Consider the following 26,213-nt stretch of genomic DNA (forward strand, 5'->3'; position numbering starts at 1 on the left):
CGTGCCCCTCTTAGCGACCCCACGTACCGATTACAGCGGCCCTGACGCACTATTCAACCAATTAATTATAGCGCGTTAGCAACAACGCGACCCACGCGTAAAGACGCGTTTCCTGCAGGCTTGTATTAATTGGCAGCCAGGGCATGTGGGATGTACTTGACAAGCCAACCGAAACCTCACCAAAAGCACGAGTCCCCCCCGCCTCTCTTCATCAGCTGCAGAGCGAGTGGCCTTGCCTGATGTCTGCATTTTGATTTCTCAATTCCAGCCATTTCGTTCATGATACCCGCAAGACACGACTCGCCAACTCCACCATGCCAAAGGTCGATCGCCGGGCAAAGCTCGCCGAGCTCAAGGCCCTCCGCCAGGCGGGCAAAAAGGCCTTTGAGAGCTACCAGGTAGAAGATGCGGACAATCTGTACGACGAGGTTGACGAGGCTGGATACAAGAAGATTGTGCGGGAGCGGCTGAACCAGGACGACTTTGTGGTCGACGACAATGGCGAGGGCTATGCCGACGATGGGCGAGAGGACTGGGACAGAGTGCGGCAGTACGAATCGGACAGCGAGGGCGAGGGCCTGCCTGCGCGTGGGAGGCCGAGCAAAGCATGTGAGTAGCGACGATATCGAGTATTACGTATCTTGGTTTGCTTCAGTGGTGCTGATTTCGAGTCGCAGCAAAAAAGAGCCTCCAGGACGAGCAGGCCAAGCGGGACGCCAACGACCGCAGCATCAGCGAGTACTTTACCAAAGGCGCTGGCAAAGCCCAGCCCAAGCCCAAGGTACAAGACATCGATCCAGCATAGCAGTAACAACCCGCGCGGATAGCTTACCAAGAACCACAGGTTGTCAAAACCAAGGCCGACGACGACTTTCTAGCAGATCTGCTGGGAGAGGTCGATGCCAACGTCCCAGCTCCCGCACCTAGAGCCTCCAAAATCGAACGATCTGGTGGCGAGCGACGCAGACCTCGAGAGCTATCCCCTGCGCCAGAGCCCAGTTCCAAGAAGCAAAAGAGGGTCAACATACGGCTGCCGTCGCCGTCACCGCCACCCGCGAGCTTCGACGACGACGACGACGGTCTTCCTGCGCCCTTGATTGATGACGAGCCCATGGGCGCCGCCGATATGCCCATGAGCGACCCGGCGCCGTCTTCGCCTGCTGCCAAAGTCGCCCAGCGCAAGGCTCTTATAAAGCAGGAGCCTCAAAGCGACGACGATGACGACATGATGGAGATTGCTCATGCCGGTGCTGTCAAGGTTGCCAGTGTCAACATGGCAGGCTCGCGGCCTGTGAAGAAGATCATCAAGGAAGAGCCGCCACAATCGTCTCCGGTCAAGGCCCCAGACACTTCTGTTGACCCAACATCATGGAACGAGCTCACAGAAAAGCTCAACGTCGTCAGCTCATCAGAGACAGAATCCAGAGGCATCGGCAAGATCGACCACAACGACGCTATTGAAGCCGATGGATCCCTGAATTTCTTCTGGACTGACTACACCGAAATCAACGGCAGCCTGTGTCTCTTTGGCAAAGTGCTGAACAAGAAGACACGCTCATATGTCAGCTGCTTCGTCAAGGTGGACAATATTCTGCGGAAGCTCTACTTCTTGCCCCGCCAACAGCGCGTTCGAGATGGTGAGGAAACTGGCGAAGATGTCGACATGGGCGATGTCTATAACGAGGTTGACGAAATCATGACCAAGATGAACGTCGGCATGTTCAAGATCAAAAAGTGCGAGCGCAAGTATGCGTTTGAGCTGGCAGATATTCCCAAGGAAGCAGACTACATGAAGCTACTGTATCCCTACACAAGTATGTCTTGAAAACTAATGGCCCCCTCTTGACCACTCAGCAGTCTATTAACCTGCCGTTCACAGAACCTACACTCAACATGGACGTAAAAGGAGAGACCTTTTCTCATGTTTTTGGAACCAACACTGCACTATTTGAACAGTTTGTTCTCTGGAAAAACATCATGGGTCCTTGCTGGCTGAAGATTCAAGATGCCGATTTTGGCGCCATCAAGAATGCCTCTCACTGCAAGCTTGAGGTTTTGGCTGAACATCCTAACATGGTCACTGCCATTCCCGATTCTGATAATATGGAGATGCCCCCCCTGACGCTTATGAGCATTGCTCTTCGGACAGCATTCAATGCCAAGGAGAACAAGCAAGAGGTCTTGGCTATCAGTGCCCGGATCTACGACAAGGTGCTTTTGAGCGATACAACTCCCGCCGAGAAACTTCCGTGCAGAACGTTTACCGTCATCCGACCTCATGGACAAGCTTTCCCCATGGGTTTTGATACACTAGTAAAGAAGCGAAATAGAGGTCTCGTTGTTTTGAAGAAGCAAGAATCGGATGTGCTGAGCTTCTTCCTGGCCCAAGTCGATGTCGCAGATCCTGATGTCATTCTTGGCCACCAGCTGGAAGGTGTCGATTACAGCGTGCTGCTAAATCGTCTATTCGAGAAGAAAACTCACCAGTGGTCAAGACTTGGAAGACTGCGTCGATCCCAGTGGCCGTCTGCTATCGGCAAGGTTGGTGGCAACGTGTTTGCCGAGCGCCAGGTCATGGCCGGTAGGTTGCTCTGCGATCTCGCCAACGATGCAGGAAAATCCGCCATGTTCAAGTGTCAGACGTGGAGCTTGACAGAAATGTGCAGCTTGTATCTCACGGGTGATAATCGTCGCCGTGATGTCGACAACGAGGTTGCCCTCAACACTTGGGCCAAGGAGAGCCAGGGCCTCATGGACTATGTGACCCATATGGAAGCTGATACACACTACATTGCTGCATTGGCTGTCAGTGTGCAGCTGCTTCCTCTCACCAAGGTCTTGACAAACTTGGCTGGTAACTCTTGGGCTCGTACCTTGACGGGAACACGCGCCGAGCGAAACGAATACATTCTGCTTCACGAATTCTACCGCAACAAGTACATTTGTCCTGATAAACAGACATTCAAAGGACGACAAAAGGCCGAAGAGGAAAACGACGAAGAGGCTGGTGAGGGCAAGAAGAAGGACAAGTACAAGGGTGGTCTCGTCTTTGAGCCGGAAAAGGGTCTTTACGACAAGTTTGTGCTTGTCATGGACTTCAACTCTCTGTACCCTTCCATTATTCAGGAGTACAACATTTGCTTCACCACAGTGGATAGAACAACATCGGTAAGCTGATTTCCCAGTTATTTGACACAGACCAATCGTTGTTTCTAACGCGTGCTTCTAGGCCGATGATGATGGAGATGCGGTTCCTGAGGTCCCTGTGAACCAGGACCAAGGCATTCTCCCTCGACTAATTGCCACGCTCGTCAGCCGTCGTCGTCAAGTGAAAAGTCTGATGAAGGATAAGAAGGCCACACCCGAGCAGCTTGCGACTTGGGACATCAAACAACTAGCCTTGAAGCTGACGGCCAACTCCATGTACGGCTGTTTGGGATACACAAAATCTCGTTTCTATGCTCGCCCTCTGGCTATTTTGACAACGCACAAGGGTCGAGAAATTCTTCGCAGCACCAAGGATCTTGCCGAGAGCAAGTCTCTGCAAGTCATTTACGGTGACACTGACTCCGTCATGATCAATGCCAACGTGGATAATGTTGCCGATGCTTTCAAGGTTGGCAACGAGTTCAAAAAGGCCGTCAACGAACAGTACAGGCTGCTGGAGATTGACATCGACAATGTTTTCCGTCGCATCTTGCTGCAAGCCAAGAAGAAGTACGCTGCCATCAACCTGATTGAAAAGGACGGCAAGTTTATTGAGAAGATGGAGGTCAAGGGTCTGGATATGAAGCGTCGTGAATACTGCGCTCTTTCCAAGGAGGTATCCAAGCATTTGCTTGATGAGATCTTGTCTGGTGATGATATCGAGGTTGCCGTGGCTCGCATTCACGAATACCTACGAGAAACTGCTACCAAGATGAGGGAGTTTACTGTCCCGGTGCCGAAATATACCATTTACACGCAGCTCGGAAAGGGCCCCAAGGAATACCCCAACGCTGACTCTATGCCTCAAGTACAAGTTGCCCTCCGCGATCTGGCCAGGGGTAAAACTGTGCGCAAGGGCGATGTTATTTCCTACATCGTCACAGGCACCAGCCAAAGCTCTGAACCTGCGCCAAAGCGAGCCTATGCTCCGCCGGACCTCAAGGCTGATCCAAATCTGCAACCCGATGTGGACTGGTACATAGCCAAACAGATTTTCCCGCCTGTTGAGCGTCTCTGTGCCAACATTGCGGGCACCTCCACGTCTCAGCTTGCTGAACAGCTTGGCCTGGACGTCCGCCGATATAGTTCCACCCAAACGCAGCAGAACAGCTCTAGTGACGATCTCGAGATTCACCCTCTCGAATCTCAGATTCCTGACGAAGTCCGTTTTGTCGACTGCAAGCGACTCTCTCTACGCTGCCGAAAGTGCAAGGCATCAACAGTGTTTGAAGGCCTCATGGGTTCTGCTGATCGCGTCACCGCATCGGGAGTCACCTGCCCAGGCTGCGGCGCAGTCATCCCCACGCTCTCCGTCGTAGCACAGGTCGAGCACGCGGTGCGCCTCCAGACATCTCAATATTACGAAGGCTGGCTCGTCTGCAACGATCCCCAATGCGGCAACCGAACTCGCCAAATGAGCGTCTACGGTACCTGCTGCTTAGGCCCCAAGGGTCTGGCGCGAGACTGTAACGGCACAATGCACTACGAGTACACCGAAAAGGCCATCTACAACCAGCTGGTGTACTTTGCCAGTCTGTGGGATGTAGACAAGGCCAAGACCAGGGCGGCTGATACCACGAATGAGATTTCGACACAGGAGCGGGAGAAGATTCGGGCCTTGGCTGAGCACAACCGCGTGCGCTTCACGACGGTCAAGACGGCGGTGGATAAATACCTGGATAAGTGCGGCAGACAGTGGGTTGCCATGGACACGCTGTTTGCAAAACTTGGATTTAGCAAGATGTTTGCTGCTTCTGCTGCTGCCTCATGAGACGGGGAAAATATATTCATGACGGAAATGTTTTATTACACTTGTAATCCTTTTTTTTTTTGTATGTATGTGGAATGGGAATGGCGTTGTTGGGAGTTTTATGCAACTTTTTTTTTCTAGAACGTTGTATTGGATAAGATGGAACGAAAATTACATTTCATGATCAAGAGAAAAGAGAGAGAAATGTTTATACAAGACTATAGTTTACGCACTTTCACTTCAAGAGCTTGTTTATCCTAGGTAGACGTAGATAAATTAAAAAAAATAACCTTGATGGCATTTTAGACTACATGTGCATACAATAGAACGCAATCATTTCATTCATACTCATAAAAGAACATTCAATTATTTCCATCTAACAAACCTCTTGAAAAACAAGTCCCAATTTTTCACTTCCTCAGTTTCCAAACTCTTATCTCGTCATATTTCCCATACAATCAATCTCTCACTAGAATAGATGACGTGAGAATCAAAAGGTATTCATCATATCCGTGGAGAGAGAACAAAGAAAGAAAAACTCCAGCGTCCCCCAAAAGAGGAGAAGAGAGAGAAAAGAAGCCAGTAATCCAGTAAAGTCAAATCAATCAGCCGACCAATGTACGCGTCGTAAGTGCACAGCACATTGTGGGAAGAAAACAGATTTACAAACAGAGTCGGAAAAAGAGAAAAAGATTTAAAGGAAAGAGAAATAAAAACAAGGCAACAGAAAGGAGTAAATATCAGATATCAAGACATGACCTTTTCCCACCCTCCCTCCCTTGTAACAAAAATCAATCCATCCCCATATCTGTTTCCTGGTTTGCCTATTCCTTCTCCCCTTCCATCTTCCATTTTCCTCTTCCCATTCCGTCGTAAATACAGCATCCACAGCGGCCAAAAACAAAGTGGTAGTCATTCAATTGTCCCGCCACATTGGATAGTCTTGACCTTCATGCTAAAAGAAAAAGAAAAATCATCAACTTCCTAACATCAAGCATTCCCTAATTTTCTCCTCTCTCATACATCTCGACGTTGGGCGTGGTCAACCATCTCGTATTGCCGAATTTCCCTCCCCAAAAACCAACAGGGTGGGTATTTGCATCCGTAATATTTCTCCCGGGCGTGATCCTTTACGCCAGGCGATGATGACATCAACTTGTGTCCCTTTTGTTTTTCATCTCCGAGCCACTCAGTATTAAAGATTGGAGCACACCAAAAGGGGACATTAGAAGAAGCTATAAACACAATTCATGAATAAAAAAAAATCATGATGAATTCCCTAGTCCGAAGACAGTAGAAAAGGGGAAAGAGAAAAGGAAAAGAAGACAAGTTCCTCTCCCCTTCTCTTGGGGGAGGCAACATCTGTCCACCCGTTATGGTCAAATGATCTATGGGGCAAAAGGTATCGCGAGTAAAATGCGTGCTCAAACTTTTAGTGAAACGTTGCATAAAAGCCTTGTAAATGCAAGAAAAAAAAAAAAACAGCCCCGCCTTTAGTCTAATTCCCTCCCCAAAATGCAGAGACACCGAGAATAAAGAAAACTTTTTTTATTCATTATCCTTCTTGTCAGTGGCAGGGACGGCCTTAGACATAAGAGGCGAGGGTCCAGCAGAAGGAGGGGAGGCTGGGTGGTCTCCATCCATGGTAGCAAGCAAGCTAGGTAGATGTCAGTGTCTAATTTGGAAAAAAAAAAGGGGGGGGGGGGGGCCGGGTGTTGAGAGGTGGAAAAGGGAGCTGCTTACCTGAACGCATTGGAGCTTGTTGGGCCAGGAGTTCCAGCGCGTGAAGAGCTGTTGGAATCATCACCAGAGCGGCCAAGAGCGCCACCAGGTCCGAAACGTCTTCCACTGTTGCTACGAGAGGAGAGCATGGATGCGGGGCCCAAAGTGACATTTCCGCTTGATGCTCTGTTCATCGATGATCCCTTCAGACGTCTCAGGTCATCCACGCCAACCTGGTTGCTAGTCTGCTGCTGGAAGCCTCCAGAAAAGCCGCGAGCATCGCCACGGCCAACGGGAGGTCGGCCACCGCCAGGACCTCGCTGGTTGCTTCGTGCGGCTTCCTGAGCCTTGGCAGCTTGCGCAGCTTCGGCCTGTTTCGATTTCAATTAGTACTCGATATATAAATGGAGGATAAAAAAGGGGGTAGAGAAAAATATTCCAACTTACCTCGGCGCGAACCTCGTCCAAGGTTTTGGGGCCCTTGTTGCCCTCCTTCGAGACCCAGCGGGCTCTACGGAGGTCAATAATGTCCATGAGCATGAACTTGATACGGCTTGGCAGTTCAGGCAGGTCAACCATGCCCTGGATGCGCTGGAAGTAGGCGTCTACCAAAGGACGGCCCTTGGTTTCGTCAAGGTTGGCACCAATAGTGCGGAGCAGCTTGCAGAGAGACTCGACTTCAGCCTCGTCCGGCACACCCTGGTAGTCGACCAGCTTGCGAACACACTCGTGCATGATACGCTCTGTGAGCATGCCCAGCTTGAACAGCTCTCCGATGAACTGAACGAGACCAAGACCTCGTCGCTTAGCGGCGGCGGCGGCGTAGTACTCGTCAGACAGCAGAACAGCCTCCGTAGGCTTAGCATCCGCAGATTTATTTTCGGCACCCTCGGCACCCTCAGCACCCTCAGGGGCTTCCGGCAGGTTGGTTGTCCAGCCACGCTCAAACTCCTCCTGGCATCGGTTCAGAAGGTACTTGCGGAAGAGGTTACCGCCGCTAACAACTTGACCGTTCTTGTCCTTGATGTTCTCATCACGAATTTCAGGGCTCATAGTCTCAAGCATGCGCTTGCAGAACTTGGCGTACATGGATGCCCAGTGGGCTTCATCAGTAGCCTTCTCAAAGGTGAGCTGGATGACCTGGCGCAGTGTTCGTCCATCAGACTCATCCTTTGACTGCGAGGCAATAAGCAAGATCTGATCCGCAATGCGCTCAAAGTTCTCAGGCGTCATCTTGTTGAGAGCGGCCTTGACCTTTCGCTGAACCATCTCTGGCTCCATGTGCGAGGTCTGGCCAGAAGCTGCGGCACCGGGCTTGGCTCCGATACTAGTGGGCTTCCATCCGGAGGCAGAAACAACGATGGGCTTGAGGTCCTGGCCAGCAGTGAGAGGCATGGTCTTAGCAGCCTGTGCTTCCTTGGCAGTGTTGTCGTTGCGTCGGCTACCACGAGTGGACCGGCTGGACTGGCGGGGAGAGTTGGGCATGTTACGCATGTTCTGAGAAGAAGTGCGAGACATGGCGGATGATCCGGGGAATCCAGAGCCAGGACGCTGGAAGGATGCCATCGGGTTGACCTGCGGCCTTGGCAGGGCGCCGCTGGCAATGGCCATGCGATCGGCTGATGTGGTTCCAGGAGGCAGAGTGCGTCCCACAGGAACACCAAAAGAACCGCCAGGGAAGCCACCTCCGCCGCGAGATCCTTGTCTGGCTGAGCTGGGGGTCTGGCCGCGCGATGCAGATCGGCCGCCATCACCATCGCCAATCAGCTGCTTAATCTGCTGGTGGAACTGCAGTGATGGCTGTTCCGTAAAGACTTTTTGGAACTGGAGCATGAAAGCGGCGTCATACTTGAAAGTCTTGCCCTTCTTGGCGACGGCAGCGTTGAGAGCTGGGTTGGGAGACTTGATTCCTTCGGGATAGATATCTTGGTTCATGACGGCAAGGAAGCGAGCAGACTTCAAAGACTGAAGAGCGGCACTGGGCTGAGGAGGTTCCACCACACCGGTCTTGATGGGTGCCAGGTTCAGAGCAGCTGGCTTGGCAACTCGCTTCTCCTTGGGGCCGGCAGCCTCAGCAGCAGATTTGTCTCCAATGCTCAGGTCGCCCAGCTTATCGGCAACTGAGTCAGCAGACTCGTCCTTCTTTTCGCCACGAGCCACAGCAAGAGCTTCAGTGAATGAGAGAGTCTTTCCAGAAGCTTCAGCGGCTTCTCGTCGCTTCTCCTTCTCTTCTTCGAGTCTCTCCATCTCTCGTTCCTGTTCTCGAAGCTTTCGGTCCTGTTCTTCAGCACTGGTCTTGGCGTTCTTCTCTTCTGCCGCCTTGGCCGCGAGCTTTTCGGCATCTCTCTTCTTCTTGTGCTCCGCTTCCTCTGCTTCACGCTTAGCCTCGGCTGCTTCCATCTCAGCAATAATCCGGTCAAGCTCCTCGTCTTCTGTTTCAGCCTTGGCTGGCTCCTCGGGCTTCTGAGCCTCTTCAGCGGCCTTGGGGGCTTCGGCAGGCGCGCTGGAAGCTGGTGCTTCGACCTTGGGCTCCTCAACCTTGGGCTGGGGCTCAGGTTTAGCCTCCTCGGGTTTCTTGGCGGCTGGCTCTTCAACCTTGGGTGCCTCGACCTTGGGTGCTTCGACCTTGGGCGTCTCGACCTTAGGTGCCTCGACCTTAGGTGCCTCGACCTTGGGTGCCTCAACCTTGGGCTCCTCAACCTTGGGCTCTTCAGCCTTGGGCTCTTCGGCCTTGGGCTCTTCGGCCTTGGGCTCTTCGGCCTTGGTTTCTTCAGCCTTTACCTCGGCTTTGGTTTCGACGGGCTCAACCTTGGTCTCAGACTTGACTTCAGGAGTGGCCTCATCAGGCTTAGGAGCCTCTTTGTCCTTCTTCTCTTCTTCCTCTTTGGCAGCGAGTAGCTGATTCTGGGTAGCCTCCAAAATCTTTTTCCTGAGCTCATCCTGGATCTCCTTGGCTGACCTGTGTGCTGACTGACTCTCTGTACGAGAGTGGGTGGGCGTGTCAGGCTTTTGCGGGGGGAGTTGGGGTTGAGGCGACGGGAGGAGTCTTGGTCTGCTGGGTGCTGGGTGAAGGAGAGGCTGGCTGCTTGAAAGCTGAAGTATCAACAACCTCACCGGCCAGGTTTTTAATTTGAATTGCGGCGCTCTTCCTTTGGCGGGGAGCAAAGGGGCTTCCACCCTTTGGTTGGGCGTTGATGGCTTGTGAGTTGGATGACACGATGGTGGGCTGGCTCGGCTGGGTGACGCTGGGAGCTCGCTCAGCCTGTGAGGGCGATCGAGACATGCTGTGGGTCTGTTGGTGGTAGGGAGGTACGAAGGTCTGGTTATAAGGTTGAGCGTTGGGCTGGGGGGGTCCCATGTAAGGCATGGCATTGTAGGCGTATGGCATGGGCTGGCCATATTGGTTCATCTGCTGCGGGGGGGAATCCGTATGTCTGATTCTTCCAAGTTAGCAAGCGCTCAAATCCTCCGTTTTCAGGAGATAGGTCAAGTGAATGTGGGTGATTCGGGGAGAGATTGTTGAAAATGGGGTTGGGAGAAGAAGGTGAGTCCTGTTGAATTCCACTAGAAACCGGACGCATATTGTTCTTGTCGTGGGTTCGCCGCATTGTATCTGCACGTTGGCCATAGTTGCCGAAGCGGCGTTGATGCTGCTGCTGTTGCTGCTGCAGAACGTCGCTGGTATATGGCTCACGCGCGGGGTCCAAGGGGCGTCCCGTCTGAAAAGACCTGTCGTGCTCACGACGGCCCTTTGTCTTTTTGCAGTTGGGCTTGGAATAATGCATTTTTAACACTGCAGGAAGGGGGTACTGTACTTGTTGTTGATGCTGCGGCGCCATTGGTGGCGGGTAATGGAATTGAGGAGATGCTCCTCCCATGCCTGGCATGGCATTAGCCATGCTGGGGGTGCCGGGCTGTGAATGCGGCAGAGCAGGGCTTCGGGCCATGGGCTGCGGCGAGTTCGGGTAAGGTCGATTCGGCTGGAAAGCAGGCATGCCGCGGTTCTGGTTAGGGCCAGGTCGATATTGGTTGTTGGGAGGGTATCCCATCTGGTGGTTGTTGTTGAACTGGGCAGCATGAGGGTTGAATGAGGCACGGTTTCGGTTGTTCTGAGGGTTGAAGTTGCCACGGCTGTTGTCGCTCTGCACAGAATGGCTAGACTCGCGGCGGAAGTGTGAGTTGGGTTGAGATGCCAGGTTCTGGTTTGAAGGCACGGAGCCTTGTCTCATATGGCGCTGGAAGGCACATGTCAGTAATGGATAACCAGGGGCCTGAGAAGAAGGCCGATATGGGAAGAATAAGAAGGCACTTACATCGCCGTCACTTCCAAGGCTACCAAAGGTCATCTGGTTGGTCGGCTGCTGCAGGCTCGACGGAGGTCGGCCACCGCTAGCAGAGGGCTGGGGAATCGGCGCAGGAGAGTGAGCAGGAGAGGGCACTCGGTGGTGGCTGTTGCCCTCAGGAACGGGGATAGGAGCCGAGTGGCCAACGTGAGGAGTGCTGTGGCCCATGGCAGGCGAGTCGTATCCAAACTGGATGGCAGACTTGGCGGCGCCAATGGAGCCGCCGTTGGGGACGAAGCCGCTGGGGCCGTTGGCAGCCATGGTGACGGAGCCTTTTCGAAGATGATCGGGGGCAGAGCCGTTGAGAGTGCTGCCGCGAGCGACGGTGGGGGCCGCGGCCTGTTTGCCGTTTACTGGAGAAGGAGTTGAGGCAGCTTTGGCATTCTGTGCCGTCGAGGCAGCCGAGCCAACTACCAGGGGGGGCGTTTGAGCCGGGCGCAACTACAGGCGCCTGAGCGGGCTTCTTTGGCGCACCTGCTGCGGAGGCATATGAAGTTGCCGTAGGAGCGTTGGTGTTGGTCGCCGGGATGGGGTTCTGCTGATTCGCAGGCGACGTCATATGGGTAGCGGGTGGTGTGGTTCGCGATGCGCGAAAACGTAAGGCTTGGTGGTGTTTTCGTTGGCGGGGCGAAAAAAAGAAGGTTCAGAAGGAAAAAAAAAAAAAAAAAAGGCCGTGCCGGCTTTTTTTTCCTGGATTTTTCCGGGTGGGTGGTGTTCAGAATCGACTCAGCAATCCTTCACTTGCTCTCTGGGATTGTTCTCGGCGAAACGACCGGGAACGCTCAAGAAGAGAGGATGTTGGTTCGGCTCGTTCGACAACGACTGGCTCGATCGATGGTCGAAGACGAAGCGGCGAGAGATGAGGCCGACCGGTGGGGGAAGCGATCGCAGACGTGGCTACGATCCCGCGGGGCGTCTGAGAAGGAGCAGGGAATTGAGTCTTCTGCTACCGAGGCCACAGAAGAGGATCCCAATGCTGGTGAGGAGAGAAAAAAGGCCAGGCGAGAAGAATAAAATCCACCGCACTGCTCTCGTGGTTGGTGATGAAGGTTGGAGAGGAGGTCCAGCAAGAAAATTTTGGGCAGCAGGAATACAGGATGTGGGCGGGAAGGGGCAGTGGCCAAGGCGCCGCTAAAAGGAGGGGTGGCGCTAAAAGGCTTCACGCCGCTAAGATTTCGTGTACAGTACGGTGCGGCGGCTGTTGAGCGGCCTCTTTGGACTGAGGCTTCAGTTAGTTGGCAATTGGCACCGTCTGGAAGCAAGTGATACGGTACCTACCTAGGTAGGTGCTTGCGAGGAGTCTTGTACTGTAGATGTGAGATTGGTTCGCCTTTCTTCTTGTTTCTTCTTGGTTTGTTGGCGAGGAATATTGGGTGCTTCAGGCTGTAGATACGTGAGAGTTTTATGCTTTTTGCGGCGCACCGATTATGCGCCAGCGCTGTGAAAGTGAGCGAGCGCTGAGAAACAATAGCAGTCCCCACCCATCCAAGTATCTATCCATTTATCAAACGCGGTTCAACAGACAGGGCTTTTGTTCTTTCATTCCCGTTACTATTTTTGACGATCCACTGCGGCTTCTTCTTTCTGAGCAAACAGATCCAACACACCCGTTTGTCCGCCGGCTTCGTATCACCGGGGGAAATGAGAGCGTCGGTGGATATGCCCGATGGATCTTTGACGCAGGTCAGAAACTCTGAGCCAGTAGTAGTACCAGGTATCATCTCACTGCCGCTCCCTGCTGCTGCTGCTCGTGTTCACTGCCAGGTCCCGCCAGGTCCATGATGCAGTCATTACTTTACTTGTCCCTCTTTCACTGCTCCCGACAACAAGATATCATCTCAAACGCCCTTTAGCTACAATCTTGTTCCATCTTGCTAGGTCCCTCGTAGTGGAGGTATACATGTCGTTGGCGTTATCACCACGTGACTTTGACCTCAGCCCAGCATCAACCCTAGGCCACCAGTGGCTTCAGCTCCGATAAGGCTCTTGCGGAGCAATGTACTTGGGAGATGCCTTGACAATCATTGTTGCAAAAGCATCAAAGCCATGGATACAACACCAGAAGAAAACCCAAGGGCTTGAACAACTCATGGAGATTCATTGCAGAGCCGTCTTTGTCTCTAATCGCAAAAACAAAAGCGCTCGTTTCTTTGCGTGGCGTTGATGAAAGACCACCGCCACAAGGCACAAACAAGGCTTGGCATGTGATGCTCTCCAAAGCATCCCAGCCCTGGTTGGGAGTCATAACAGCCACCTGTGAGTCAAGTCGAGTCCGAACTGGCTCTGAATATGCGCCAGAACTCCATATTTCAGAAAGTCCTTGAACGCAGCCGTGCGGATTTTCTGCAGGGCCGCCGAATTCCAAGTTTCCTATCTCCATATGCGCCGCCCTCGGTTCTGGTGGGAAGACATCTAAACTCCGAACTAGCTGAGCCACATTGAGGGAAGCACCGAGCAGGGAGAACCCGGATGAATAATCACGTAACAGCTCACAATGCACGACCTGGGGCGACCCATGACATTGGCTCTTGTAATGCTGCCTGAATCTCCCTGCGTCTACACGGAGCTGGCAGCCTCGCCGAACAGAAGCGTGCTACTCGACCCTGCGCTGGAGCGTCAAAGAGCGGTGATCCAAAAGATGGATGCACATCTTTCTAAATATAAAGATGGACAAGAAGAAAGAAAATAAAGACCAGAACGGAACAGGACAGGACAGAACAGAAACCACAGCATCAAGTCCGAAATTACTCCTTGTGACGGGCTCCGTTCAAAGCAAAGTCAAAGCAAAGTCAAAGCTGACGTTTGCAGCTGTGTGGCTGAAAGAGAGGCGAATGGTACCTGGTACCTGGAAACCTTTTGGTGAACCCCGCCATCAGCCACAGCGACCATCTTCGCTTTTTGTATTTTGACGAGGCGATTTCTTTGTTGAGGAAATAAAGAAGAGCAAGGAGAAGATGGCCGACTGATCATTCTTTAGCTACACTTGTACAGGATGCTTTGCAAACAAGACGGCTTCTCTCGCCTCTGATGGCACTGAAAAGAAAGGCAGAAGCTGCCCAACGCGCCCCAGTTCTGTTATCTGCAGCTGTATAAAGCAATTAGCCTATGCATTGAACCATGATGCACATATACAATTCAAAGCAGCAGCAGCGATAGCAGTAGAAGCCCGCTCGATAACTGCTCATGTTCTCAAACGAAATTACAAGGGCCCGCCCCGGATACGGACTATCGTTCTACAAGAACGTAGTCGCCCGCTAAGAAAAAAAAAGCCCACCCTCATTTCACCACATGCGAGGGAGCAAACAAAAAAAAAAAAGAGTTATGTAAGGAACACACCGGGGCGTAAGCATATCAGCTAAAAAAAAAAATTAGAGAGCGACGATTGTTTCCCCAAACCCGGGCTAGAATTTTTAGTGGCGTTTTTTTTTTCGCCTTGCCCAATCGGCTCAGTGCGAAAACTCCCAGTTTGCGGCACTGTCTAGCAACGCAAGTATTATCGATGCCCTTCGCTACAAGTAGGAATAAAGAAGGCGATGAGAAGAACCCTATGCAAAGACCGTAATTGATGATTAATTCCAAAATCTCACTGACCATTTTGCCGCGTGTTCCTTAATACAGGTGTAGCTCCGAACCAAAGAGCAGTATCACCCAAACGCAGCATCACAAAACCCATCTTCGCCTTTGTACCCCCAAACAAAATGGCGAGAGGCAGCCATTCGCCATCACCTGATTGCGATCCGTAAACCTTGGCCTACAAATTGACTCTTGGTCGAGACAATTTTGTCTCGGAAAAAAGCCCAAGTCGGCAAGTGCCGCTGCTGATGACGATGCCATGCAGCCACTGTGACCGATGTTCCGGTATGAAGGAATGTGCCGTGTTACTGTAGTTGATTGATGAAACGGGGAAAGATGTGCCTTTTTTTCTATGTATTCTCTCAAGATCCGTGGTAGTTTATAGTGTGAGATTCACTCGATAAACTGTTCCTTGTTGAAGACATGAAGCATATGCGTCCATGCCATCTTCAGCCGCATTCATCATACGCAAGTACTCAAATAATAACACTAATACTTCTTTGATCCTGCCTATCCCTTTCATCCTTCACACGTAGCAAGCTGGGTTTTTCCGCGTATGAAAAAAAAAATCAAATATCATCTATACAAGTCGAAAAGAAGAGAGTTCGCCATGTACCAGATACCATCTGCAAGTCGCAGATCACCCGCCTCCAATGACGCACCTTGTCTCGCCCCCCCATGTAATCACATGTACATTCATCTCCAACAACCCAAGACATCACACACTTATTTCGTTCTGCCATTGTCTAAAAGTATATTTGATATACGGAAAATGGTAAAAGCCCCTTTCATCCAAAGACAAAAAAAAAAAAAAAGAAGTACAAAATCATGGCTCGTCTCTTTGTCAAGTCCTCAACGTCACTACATGTCCCCTTTTTTCCTGTCATTACTTCTATCCTCTTCTGTTCAAGTTGGTATGATTCCACGTCCCTGGAAACTGCAATCCCTAGTTCGCTTCTCCCTCTCGGACTTCAAGAATGTCTGGTTCTAGAGCTCTGTCTTCTTCCTCATCGTAATAGCCACCCTGTCCCTCCTCGCCTGCCTCGTCAATTGTAGCTTCCATCAGCAGGCCTTGCTCTGCCTGCAACTGGTTGATTTTGGTTTGCGTCATTTCAAATACGTACTGCCCTATGTGCTCTACGCCCTCCATAGCGACTTCACCGTCCACTGGCCCGTCTTCTTCTGTGTTTTGACGTTCAGCTCCGTATAGCTCGCCTGTTACTAGCATTAGTTTATCTGGGCGTTGTAAAAGCACATCAAAAGCCGGTCGGAGCTCAGGGCAGGCTTCAAACACCTCTCGGCGTCCAAGAATGTAGAGTCCAAGTCTGGCGCGAGAAAAGGCTACAGTCATACGACGGACGTCGCGGAGATAGCCCACTCGCGATGTACGCGTCAAAGAAAGAATGATGTCTAGAAACTCTATTAGCTTTATTTCCCCCAAAGCTGTGATGCTAGAAAAAAAAAACTCACAGTCGTTTTGTTCTCCTTGATATTTGTCGACTGTAGCAACAGCCTTGGGCAGACCGAAAATGGGGCTCGAAGCACATCGGTGGGAGAGCACGTCTCTCACCAGAGCCTTTTGACCAGCATACGTTGTGAGTATGCTAATCTTTTCAGCTGGGTATCCTAGGAGCCGCATGTATTGGTAAATAGCCACCGCGTATTCAGCCTCACCAAGATTCTGAATAAAGTGTGGCGTCGGTTCCGCTTCACCTCGGCCCTTGTAGTCAGGAACATTGATAAACTGGAAGTCGTATTTGAAGCCAGCATTGGCCCGCAAGAACTCTGGATTGGTCTGTACGTCGGGAAGGCTGTCGAGCTTGGGGTACCGCCACTCGTACAGCTTGGCAATGGATGGCCGAGCGCGACCTTGTTGATCCAAGGTCACCGTAGGCACACCTAGCCGGACCAGTCGTGAGAATAGCGACTGTTCCAGGTTGGCATAGTGTCGGAACGCCAAGCTCTGGATGACGGGCGAGTTTTGGAAGTGATCTCCGCAAAGTACGACTCGTTGCAGTGGCAGCTGCCCGTCGACAGGTTTTTGCATTGCAAGGGGAATAAATGTTTCAATCTCGGTGATTTGTGCCGCTTCCTCCATGATGACATTGTCATAGTGAAAGCCGAGTGCCGCAATCTCACCTCTCCTAATGGCCGCGTGGGTGGTCGTCATTGCAACAATGCGAGCCTCATTAGTGAGGAGATAGTTGGCCTTGTCCTTCTCACGTCGTAGGATCTCAAAGGGCCGGATGTCTGCCAGCTCAGAAAAGATCTTGGAAATGTGGCGGTAACATCCCTGAGCAATGTCCAGGACTTGTGCTCGGTCTGCTTCCTCGGGAAATAGGGGCTGAGGAGCATCCGCAAAGTAAGAGTGAAAGGGGAAATGCTGCACAATGTCAGCCGCACTAGAGGCGTCGGACTCTGCTACCACAAGAAACTTGGCCCAGGCCGGCTCTACATAGGCAACGTTGAAATACCCTGCAGTTTCAGCCGAGTTCTCGTGTGCTCCTGGAGCCCCCAAGCTTTCTGCCAGCTTCTTCACCTCAAATAGAAACCTGTCCCGGTTATCCAAAAAGGACTCGACGCGGCCATACTTGCTGAAGCTGCCTTCAGTGTCCAAATCTTCCTCGCCATGGCCGAGACGTAAAAGATGTCTTTCGTCAATGTCCAGTGCAATGATTTTAGAAAAGAGTTGGTTGAGAGCCTGGTTGCTGTGGGCGATGAGTAATGTCTTTTGGTTCGGAAAGTTGTGGTAGATGTTGTTTATGATTTGCGTAGCGACATCGGTCTTGCCTGTACCTGGGGGTCCGACAACGACGGTCAATCCAGGTTGAGATCCAGACATGATGGCCTCGATCTGAGCCGGAGTAAACCTCACAGCGTTTTGCTTTGGCGCATCAAAGGGATAAGGGCCATTGTTGGGAGGCTTGTAGGTGGAAACCTTGAGAGTTTCTACCTCTGACAGCAGTGCTGGTTCCAGATCGCGCCGTCGCTTCTTGGATGGCTTGCCACCCTGAGGTTCTTCCGGTTTGTCGACTGCCTCAAGGACATATGGCGGTCCAAAACTGCCAGTCACATCATCACCCGGCTCAACCGTCTTTCCAGGCAAGCTTTCAACCAGATGCTGCCAGCCCAAAAATGTGTCTCTGTAGTCGATTGTCTTGAGCCTATTGGACAGGTTCTTGTAGTGGGCGCCAGCCGGGTCGCCATAACCCAAAAAGACTTCGTGAAGCCATGAAGGCAGTGGCATTTCGGATAAGACGAGGGTGCGGATAGCCTCCAACACAGGCCTGAAATTGTTCTCCCTCTTGTTCCGCCTGAGCAGCAAGTTGACGCCTGCATAGACATCGGGCTTACCCGCCGCGGCTTGCTCAGCATCATGCGCGTAAGTTGCCGAATCAAGCTTGAGCTGGATGCGCCGTTTCGGATCCAGGCGCTCCCCCTTTTCTCTGGTGTGACGGCCTCTGTCGTCCGTAATCTGAACGACTTCAGCAGTTCGCACCGCCAGGACGCCGGCCTTGTTAGCTTCTGACTGGGTTGAACTGCCATTGGTTACTCCTTGGGTGGATGTAGGGGGCTGGACTGCTAGCAAAAAGACAATGTCGCCTGGACGAAGTGTGTCCCACTCTCTGCGCACACCATCCCCTAAGCGTTTCACATCAAAGGATACTTCAGCCCGAACTATAGACGGTTTGTCGTCTCCGACAAGAGCAGGGACGACTTCCAGAATTGTCGGTTTAGCAATTGGCATCGCCATTTTTGAGAAACCCGCAAAGTGTGTTTCGCCAGGCCGTCTACTTTCCGGTCGAAGACGGCGCAGCGCGGCCTCAATATCCTTGCGGATCCCATAGAAGGACTCGCAGCGGTAGAGCACTAGTGCCCTCCAAAGAAAATCACCAACCGAAAGATACTGCAGATTCAGCTTTGGGAGGGCTAGAGGATGTGAGCCGTCGTAGGAATCTGCCCGTTGAAAGCCCTCATCAAACAGGGTGTCTTCGCTCGGAACCAAGCTTATTCTCTGAGCAACTTCCTGAAAGGTCTTCTTTCGCTCAAAGGTAGTCAAGAGAAACTCGATGAGAAATTTGCGATCAATGGCCACATTGAAACTATCAGGATATGTGGACCTGAGATCCAAAAGATTCACCAGGTCCAGCAACTCGTCATCGGAAAGAGGCTCAAGATGTGACACCAACTCTTCTCGCTTATCAACTGCGCCGTAATTTGATAAGGCCAGGATGGTGAGTTTATCTTTGAAGTGTTTCAACGCAATCCGCTGAAGCTTGCCCAGCAAGGTACAATGCCTGTCAAAGGCCTCTGATCGGTTCAACTGAATGCCAGTCTGGTCATCAATGGCAAAGTATGTGTAATGAGAGAGAAGAGCGTGAAGATCACGCAGCAGAGCGCTGGGCCCGTCGTTATAAAGCGGAGACAATCTCATCAAGGGAATGAGATGCAAGTCTTGGACCAGGGAGTTGACATATCGCCGAGTAGGCAACTGGCTCTGCAGATCAGAGACAAACTCGGTAAATCGTTCACAGTAAAGAAGCGTCTGGTCTGACTGGCCACTCTTGTCGTACAGTTGGTTGGTAAAATCAAGAATGAGCGTGTACAACCACGAGCGCTCGAACCGCAGCCGCGCCTTGGTGGCCTCATCTGCCGCATCATATCGCTTTTGGGCAGCTCTCCAAGCTTTTCTAAGATGCGGGGAGGAGTCGAGATGGGCCTCTTGGCGCTTCTCCGTGGATAGGTTATGCCAGATGCCAATTGATACCAAAGGAGCACATTCCTTTCTCACAATGGTGCAATCGAGGCTCTGGAAGGCATAGATGAGGAAGCAGAGGAGGTGCGTTCGCAAGGTCGTGGACAATGTGCGGTCGAGGGTCATGGATAGAATACGGCGGAACAGGGACGAAAAGTCGTCGGGTCTCTCCTCGAAGATTTCTGTTATTTGGCTCTCACGTTAGACATAGCTTCAACTTGGCTGACCAGTCAGACTCACTCCATGTTTCGAGGTGCTCACGCCTCTTGACGTTGCAGATCAAAGCTAATATGAGGACATGATGGTTGGACGACTCGTCGGAATATCCAGGCCATAGGTAGCTATTTCAACGCGTTAGAACAGCTCTAAAACAGCTCAACATGACCTGAATTCAAAGGGGGCCGTACTTCTCCAACGTCTGCAAGCTCTCCAGCAGCAGCAGCAGCTTATACGAGAAGCCGTCCTGCTCCAAAACATCCCAGATGCCCTGTTTGATCACGTCATTCTTGACCTTGACCTTGGCAGTCTTCTTGCCAGGCTTCAGCCAGTGCTTCCGCGCAATCTGCACAAACTGGTGCTCCTGCTCCTCCACCTCTGCTGGCGTTGGACGGCCATCTGCGGTATCCTTTGGCGGCGGACGTGTCGCTGCTGCTCTGCCGGCGCCGGTGCCTCTGGATCGCTTCGCGTTAGGCATTGTGAGGCTGTAGTCGCGTCATGGGCTGCTCGGAAGATCCTGCCTGGCGTCCAAAGGCTGATGGACTGATTGTAGGTTGCAGGAGAAGCTCTTTTGCAGGCCAAGGTGGGCATACATGCGCAGCCGAAGTTGCGTCCACGCCTGGCAACGTTCCCTGTGCACAAAATTTCAGCCTTGCGCGTTGGAGACCCACTGCGCGGCAGTGGCAGGCGAGCTACGTCTTACCAGGTATCTTTTGGCAGCTAGTACCGCCTTGACCATGCAACGCTTGCGGCTGACTCGTGTACCTGCAGCAGCATGGAACCATGCGGGCATCTCTCTCTAGTCTCAGCCTTCTCGCCTCACCATCGAATAATTCGCGACTCAACTCAAACTTTCTTTTACAGACGACGAACCGCTGGCAACGTGGCTCTCGCAACACCGCCTCTGCCAAATCTATCCACACCCAAATTCACGACCCTTAACCTCGACTAATCCCGGCTTCGCTTCCTTTCTACGATCGCGCTCGCACCGTGGCGATCCAGCATCCGTGTCGGCGATTCGACACGGGTTGACTTGGGCCTCGCTTTAGTGTTTGAAACTCGATTTTTTTTCACCATGCCGGCCCTCGATCTCGAGAACCCAGGCGTCTCTGCTGTGAGCGCGTTCGGGGAGCTTTTGAACGAGCTGCTCGACGAAGCCTCTGCGGCGAAGGAGACGACAACCATCGAGCCTGCTCTCTCGAAATCCGACTTTGCCAACATCTATGATCGAGTCTCCTCCTCGCTTGCCCGCTCCAGCACTACGGGCACTGAAAGCAATGCGCCCCAAGACTCGCTCCGATCTCGACAGTTCGCCGTCGTCGAAACAGCGGCTCGCGATTCCTTCAGCAAGCTAATCGTAAGCCGACAAACAACCTCTATTCGAGCCCTTCCAGACACTAATCCATGAAGGCGACAACGTCAATTGATAGCCCCAAGTTTGTGCGGATGTGGAATTTGCTGGACATTCTCTCGATACTCTCCGACGATGGCCAATGCGATCCAGCTCTCCTCTTCTGGCTCGTGGAGGAGCTTCTCGACAGCCAGACGATTGCGGGATGCCGCATAATATTCGACTTTCTTGAATCAAGGCGAGAGCGCATCACGGCCAAGCACTTTAAACAGAAGAACCTTGTTATTCTTCGAAGTTGCAACGAGCTGTTGCGAAGGCTCTCTCGTGCTGAGGACACAGCTTTCTGCGGACGAGTCTTCATCTTCATGTTTCAGAGCTTCCCGCTAGGAGACAGGAGTTCCGTCAATCTACGAGGAGAGTACCATGTCGAGAATGTGACCTCTTTCGAAACCCCGGAAGACGATGACGGCAAAATGGAAGTTGATGCCCAGGCAGAAACGCCAAAGGAGTCGGGCGCTCCTAAAGCGGGTGCAAAGACCGGAGCTCATGATTCAAACAAAGCGCAAGCGCCAGATTCTGACACACTCTATCCTCTATTTTGGTCCTTGCAAGAAAGCTTCAGCCAACCCTTGAAGCTGTTCGACGTGGCCAATTTTACAAAGTTTAAGAGCAGCCTAGAATTGACCATCAAGGCTTTCCAGGCGATCCACGACGACAGCTTGTATACATCAAAGTCCATGGAGAACCTCAAGCGAACTCTCAAGAGAAAGAGGGATGACGATGGAACCGAGACGCTTCCAGAGGCGTTTAATCCCAAATACCTCACAAGTAAGGACTTGTTCCAGCTTGAGGCAAGTATCGCCATAGCCACCCTGCGTCCCTGTACCCACATTGGCAAGCCTCTAACAGTAAAATCTACTACAGATTAGCGATCTCTCTTTCCGGCGACATGTGCTTGTTCAGGCCCTCATCATCACAGACTTTCTCCTATCCCTATCAAAGGAAGAGAGGGAGAAGCGAACAAATATCAACATTTCCAACAAGTCAGTCATTTATCATGGCCAGCTAAATGAAGAAAATGTAAGAGAATTCCATCTTGACACTCACTATTCACATACTTACTGCTTCCCCTCTCTAGACCAAGTGGGCTGCGGATATAAAAAAGGTGATTTCAGACTATCTCAAGCAGGGCGCTGATGGGCCATACTTTTTTCGCATGGTAGAAACAGTGCTCGCTAGGGACAAGAACTGGGTCTTTTGGAAGATGGCCAGTTGCCCGCCCATCCAACGCGACCCAGTATCGGCCCAGGGCTTCGTCGAGGCAAAGGAAGCCGCCCAGCGCATGGCAACTAGCAAGCGGCTGCGGCCAAATCCTCTCAACGCTGTGCCTCTCGACTTTCTTGCAAACGAGGACGAAACCTCGGCGTTGGATAAGCTGAAGGATTCGGAGCGGTGCCAGCTGCCCGAGCTGGATGCGTTCAAGAGCAAAATCGCAGACGACGACTTTGAGATTGAGATGCCGACCAATAGCGAGACAAAGGCTGCGGCCGTTGCGGGCAAAGCGAGCAAGAGCTGGAGAGCGCTGCGAATAGCATCGAGATTCAAGCTGGCGGCCTTTGATAAGCTCGATGACCCGAAGAAGATTAATCTCATTTTCGAGGACGATGTCGAAGGGGCTGAAGACGAAGAGGACGCCGAGCCAACCGCGAATGAGGACGACATGCCCAAGAATCGTGACCCCATCATCTTGTCTGCGTCATCCGGCATCGACATCTCATCGTTGAAGGCGAAACTCATGGATCTGCACAAGGGGGTATTCGCCCCTGTGGTGCGCCATGCCGTGCGCGAACCCGAGGACGGAGAGGTCAATGGCAAAACCTTTTATTTTGTCAAGGCCCATGAGTTTAATCAGCTGCGAGATGGCGACCGGTTGGTCGAGTATACCACTCGTGACGGAGTGGACTATGGCACAAGCAGCAAGGCCGTCGAAGCCATTGTTGAAGTGGGCAAAGTGCCCATCATTGAGCTTGATGCCGAGGTAAGTAAAATCAATGAAAAGAGAGAAATATACTTGCTTTTCTTTACCACGCTATTTCTATCAGTCCAGTCACTTACACACATGTTTTTACTACCAGGCCGCCCAATTCGCCAAGGACATGGACTTCTCAGCCCGCTACATCTTCATCAAATCCTCCACAGACGAAACCTTTGACGAGTCCAAGACGAATGAGCTATTCGACACTGTGATTGTGGACAATGACAACATTGAAGAAACGGCTACCAACGTTGGGCAATTCATCTACGCGGACAAGGCAGCGGAAAAGGCCGAAGAAGGAGAAGAGACTCCAGCGAATGCCGATGCGAACATGGAGGATGCACCACCGGCTGCTGACGGCGACGTGCAGTAGTAAAGCGTAAAACCGACGGCCGGGTTTGCATACAGACATTTTAGCTTTTCTTGTGATTTATAATGACGGCATGGGCTTCAGATGGGATATAATCTTTTTTGTTTTCAATGAGTATTTTTTCAAGTAGTGCTGGCAAATCGGGTTCGAAGAGATACCCTAGGGAATCAGAAGCAGGATACCAAATACATTGGTCATATAGCGTGTGTGGCACATGTACACATCACACATATCTTTGCGTAAGAGAGTAAAAAGTGAGTGGACAGTATGATTTCATAAAAGCAATCTACCTGGTGATACTACCTACAAAGATCCGTTTTCTGTCCTACAAGTTCAATACATGTAAAAATGTATACCTATATCAAACAAAAGGAGCCAATTTCATTGTCAACTCCCCTCGACAGTTACCCAGCTATTGTTCACTTCCCATATCATCCAAATTCCAATCTAGCAAATGACAGGAGAAAAATAGCACGCTAAAAAGCAACGGGCATGTCAAAAAGGGGGGGGAGTAAGAGGCGATTTTACTCGTCCTCTTCCTCGGATTCCTCCGATTCGGCCTCCTTGAGCCAGTTGATAAAGGGCTCAGCAGCCTTGCGGACCTTGCGAGAAGTAGCAACGTCAATGTACTTCTTGCTAGCCTTGGAGCCCCAGGGAATGAGGACCTCCTCAGTGGCAAGGTCATGTTCGTAGTACAGTTGCAGGATCTTGGCGACTTGCTGCAGCATTTCGGGGTGCTCCTTGCTGAGGGTGCCGACGAGGCGCTCAGTGCCACCAAGCAGGGCCTTTTCATGCTTCTCAGACGTGACAAACTGTGAAGAATGGCGAGTTAGTAAAGAGAAGGAAATATTTGGACGGGGAGTAAATGGGGGACGGGAAAGCTTACCTGTTTAAGCATGCTTGCGCGCTTGGGAATCTGGGCAAGAATGTTCTTGTCAAAGACGGTCTGCACCAGAACGAGAACAGATCGGTGCTTGTTCTCAATGCCAAGCTCCTTGGCCTTGAGATAAATGTTGATGGAGTCGACCTTGTCAACGCCGCCCTTCTCTTCAGCCTCCTGGACAATCCAGTTGCCAAGGTCGTCGTAGACGGTGTTGCCACCACCCTCGCCGTCCTCGTCTTCGTCGTCGCCGCCAATGTTGAGCTTCTGCTTGAGCTCGCCGGGCAGCTGTGCTTGGCGGGCCTTGACGGCTTCCGCGCTCATGTCGACAGCCCACTCATCATCCTTGATCTCGTGTTCAGCGCTGGCAGCAGTAATTGCCTCGGCCTGGACCTTTTGGAACTCGTCATCGCTACCGACATCGGCCTCGTTGTCGCCAGTCTCGTTGGATCCGTGCTCAGAGCCATCTTCGCCGCTGCCGTTGCCATTCTCCTTGGCATGGCCATTCTGCTTGGCCTTTTTGGCAGCTCGGCGCTCGGCCTTGTCTTTCTTGCCCTTCTTGGGCTGGTTCTTGAGGATGAATCCACTAAGCTTCAAGCGCAGGTCAACGTCGGTGCGCTGACCGCAAGCCTTGCAATCGAGAATGATGTGATCATCTTTGATGGTGACATCGGTCTCAGGGTTCTTGCATTTCTTGCAGAGGACAAATTTGTTGATGAAGCCATCAAGATGGTCCTGCAGCTTGGCAGCATCGTGGGCGCCGTTGATGATCCAACGGTCGTCCTTGGGGTCAATGTTGGTCTGAGCACCAAGCTCGAAACCAAAGTACTTGATGACATAGGAACCAGGGCGAGCAAGAGACTGGGCGACGCTGGACAAGTTGACGACAACGGTCTTGATACCGTTACCCTTGCCTTCAATCTTGGTCTGGATGCGCTCCATCTTGTAGCGGTAGAAGGCATCGCTGACATCGCGACGAACGTTGACGAGAGACATGATGACGGTTGTAAAAGGTTTTTATTTCTGAAGACTTGGATTTTGTGTTTTGAAGTGGCGAGACGAGGTCTTGAGGGCTTGTGGGCTAAATGATTACGTCTGTGACGAAGATGTCGGCATGAAGCGACTCGAAGCGTAGTTTTTGGTTCTTGACGCTGGATATAGCGGGCGAGTCGAGGACGAAGGGCACTGAAAAAGCTCAACAGTTATGCGTACTGAACATAGGGAGGACCGGACAGATTCTGGACTGCAGTGGGACAGGCATGAACTCTGAAATGGAGGCGAATATCAACCGTCGGATCTGATATCGGGACTGCTAGGTTTCCGCGGTATGCGAAATAACTGCAGCGTGAAGAAACGTCTGGATACGGTGGCGGAATCGTGCTGATACATAAACAGCTAGGGACCGGCAATGGACTGCTAAGTGGGCAGAATGCTGGTGAGAAGCAGACAATCTAGAGGAGACTGATGCAGAAAAGATGACAGATGGGCTGTGCGGATAAGTGCGGCTGATTGAGTGTTCACGTTGGAGGCGAAAGATTCGCTGTAGAGGTTGAAAAAAAAAAAAAAAAAAAAAGTGCGCTGCGACCGACGAGACAGTCAGCAGGCCTGGCAGATGGCGGTGATCGAGAAGCTCGGAGATTCTGGCAGATGCAGTATCTGACGGAGTCGATACGGAGTCGTCGAGTTGGATGAGGGGAAAAGGAAGAAGAGAAGGAGGGAAGAAGGTGAAAGAATATAAAGAGGCTACCAGGATTTTGAATCAGGCCGAGATGCAGGTGGGGGCAACAGTTGTCAGCAAGCGCGGAATTTGCAAAAAAAAATTCTGTGCTCAGCTGTTTTTCTTTACAGCCCAGCGCTACAGAAGGGTTCACATGGTTCACATGGTTCATTTCCACTAACGCGGCAGCTGGGACAGGCACACTCGCGGCGTCTTCAGCGCCCTCGGCTTCTCTAGCGCCGAGTTACAGAACCTTGGGAGCCTTGGACAGGCAACAGTGCATCTGCAGTAAG

The 26,213-nt window shown here is 51.8% G+C and overlaps 6 protein-coding genes across 6 annotated transcripts; 3 read left to right on the forward strand and 3 right to left on the reverse strand.

Moving 5' to 3' along the window:
* The first annotated feature begins 92 nt into the window (after nucleotides 1-92).
* On the forward strand, nucleotides 93-5,256 carry TrAtP1_010062 (uncharacterized protein). The gene is made up of 5 exons (XM_014089971.2): nucleotides 93-609; nucleotides 678-781; nucleotides 845-1,814; nucleotides 1,880-3,168; nucleotides 3,230-5,256. Exons 1-5 carry the CDS (start codon nucleotides 315-317, stop codon nucleotides 4,976-4,978), a joined length of 4,407 nt encoding a protein of 1,468 aa, XP_013945446.1. The 5' UTR covers nucleotides 93-314; the 3' UTR covers nucleotides 4,979-5,256.
* A 1,249-nt stretch (nucleotides 5,257-6,505) lies between these two features.
* Nucleotides 6,506-14,440, reverse strand: TrAtP1_010063 (uncharacterized protein; the record flags this gene model as incomplete). The annotated part of the gene is made up of 5 exons (XM_066114553.1): nucleotides 12,301-14,440; nucleotides 10,993-12,241; nucleotides 7,127-10,914; nucleotides 6,701-7,050; nucleotides 6,506-6,614 (listed from the first exon to the last, which is right to left on the reverse strand). The coding sequence occupies exons 3-5, from the start codon at nucleotides 10,076-10,078 to the stop codon at nucleotides 6,506-6,508; spliced, it is 3,411 nt and encodes a 1,136-aa protein (XP_065970649.1). The 5' UTR covers nucleotides 10,079-10,914; nucleotides 10,993-12,241; nucleotides 12,301-14,440.
* TrAtP1_010064 (uncharacterized protein) lies at nucleotides 11,857-12,036 on the forward strand (the record flags this gene model as incomplete). Its single annotated transcript, XM_066114554.1, has 1 exon — nucleotides 11,857-12,036. One exon carries the CDS (start codon nucleotides 11,857-11,859, stop codon nucleotides 12,034-12,036), a length of 180 nt encoding a protein of 59 aa, XP_065970650.1.
* An 893-nt stretch (nucleotides 14,441-15,333) lies between the features above and the next one.
* TrAtP1_010065 (uncharacterized protein) lies at nucleotides 15,334-20,182 on the reverse strand. The gene is made up of 4 exons (XM_014089968.2): nucleotides 19,759-20,182; nucleotides 19,592-19,692; nucleotides 16,066-19,533; nucleotides 15,334-16,005 (listed from the first exon to the last, which is right to left on the reverse strand). Exons 1-4 carry the CDS (start codon nucleotides 20,043-20,045, stop codon nucleotides 15,542-15,544), a joined length of 4,320 nt encoding a protein of 1,439 aa, XP_013945443.1. The 5' UTR covers nucleotides 20,046-20,182; the 3' UTR covers nucleotides 15,334-15,541.
* Nucleotides 20,183-20,350: 168 nt separating this feature from the next.
* TrAtP1_010066 (uncharacterized protein) lies at nucleotides 20,351-23,540 on the forward strand. The gene is made up of 5 exons (XM_014089967.2): nucleotides 20,351-20,924; nucleotides 20,978-21,769; nucleotides 21,843-21,998; nucleotides 22,057-22,956; nucleotides 23,054-23,540. The coding sequence occupies exons 1-5, from the start codon at nucleotides 20,643-20,645 to the stop codon at nucleotides 23,324-23,326; spliced, it is 2,403 nt and encodes an 800-aa protein (XP_013945442.1). The 5' UTR covers nucleotides 20,351-20,642; the 3' UTR covers nucleotides 23,327-23,540.
* A 22-nt stretch (nucleotides 23,541-23,562) lies between these two features.
* On the reverse strand, nucleotides 23,563-25,954 carry TrAtP1_010067 (uncharacterized protein). Its single transcript, XM_014089966.2, has 2 exons — nucleotides 24,210-25,954; nucleotides 23,563-24,135 (listed from the first exon to the last, which is right to left on the reverse strand). The coding sequence occupies exons 1-2, from the start codon at nucleotides 25,197-25,199 to the stop codon at nucleotides 23,848-23,850; spliced, it is 1,278 nt and encodes a 425-aa protein (XP_013945441.1). The 5' UTR covers nucleotides 25,200-25,954; the 3' UTR covers nucleotides 23,563-23,847.
* Between the last annotated feature and the right edge of the window lie 259 nt (nucleotides 25,955-26,213).

Source organism: Trichoderma atroviride, chromosome 5 (genome assembly GCF_020647795.1).
Source record: "Trichoderma atroviride chromosome 5, complete sequence".
Lineage (NCBI taxonomy): Eukaryota > Fungi > Ascomycota > Sordariomycetes > Hypocreales > Hypocreaceae > Trichoderma > Trichoderma atroviride.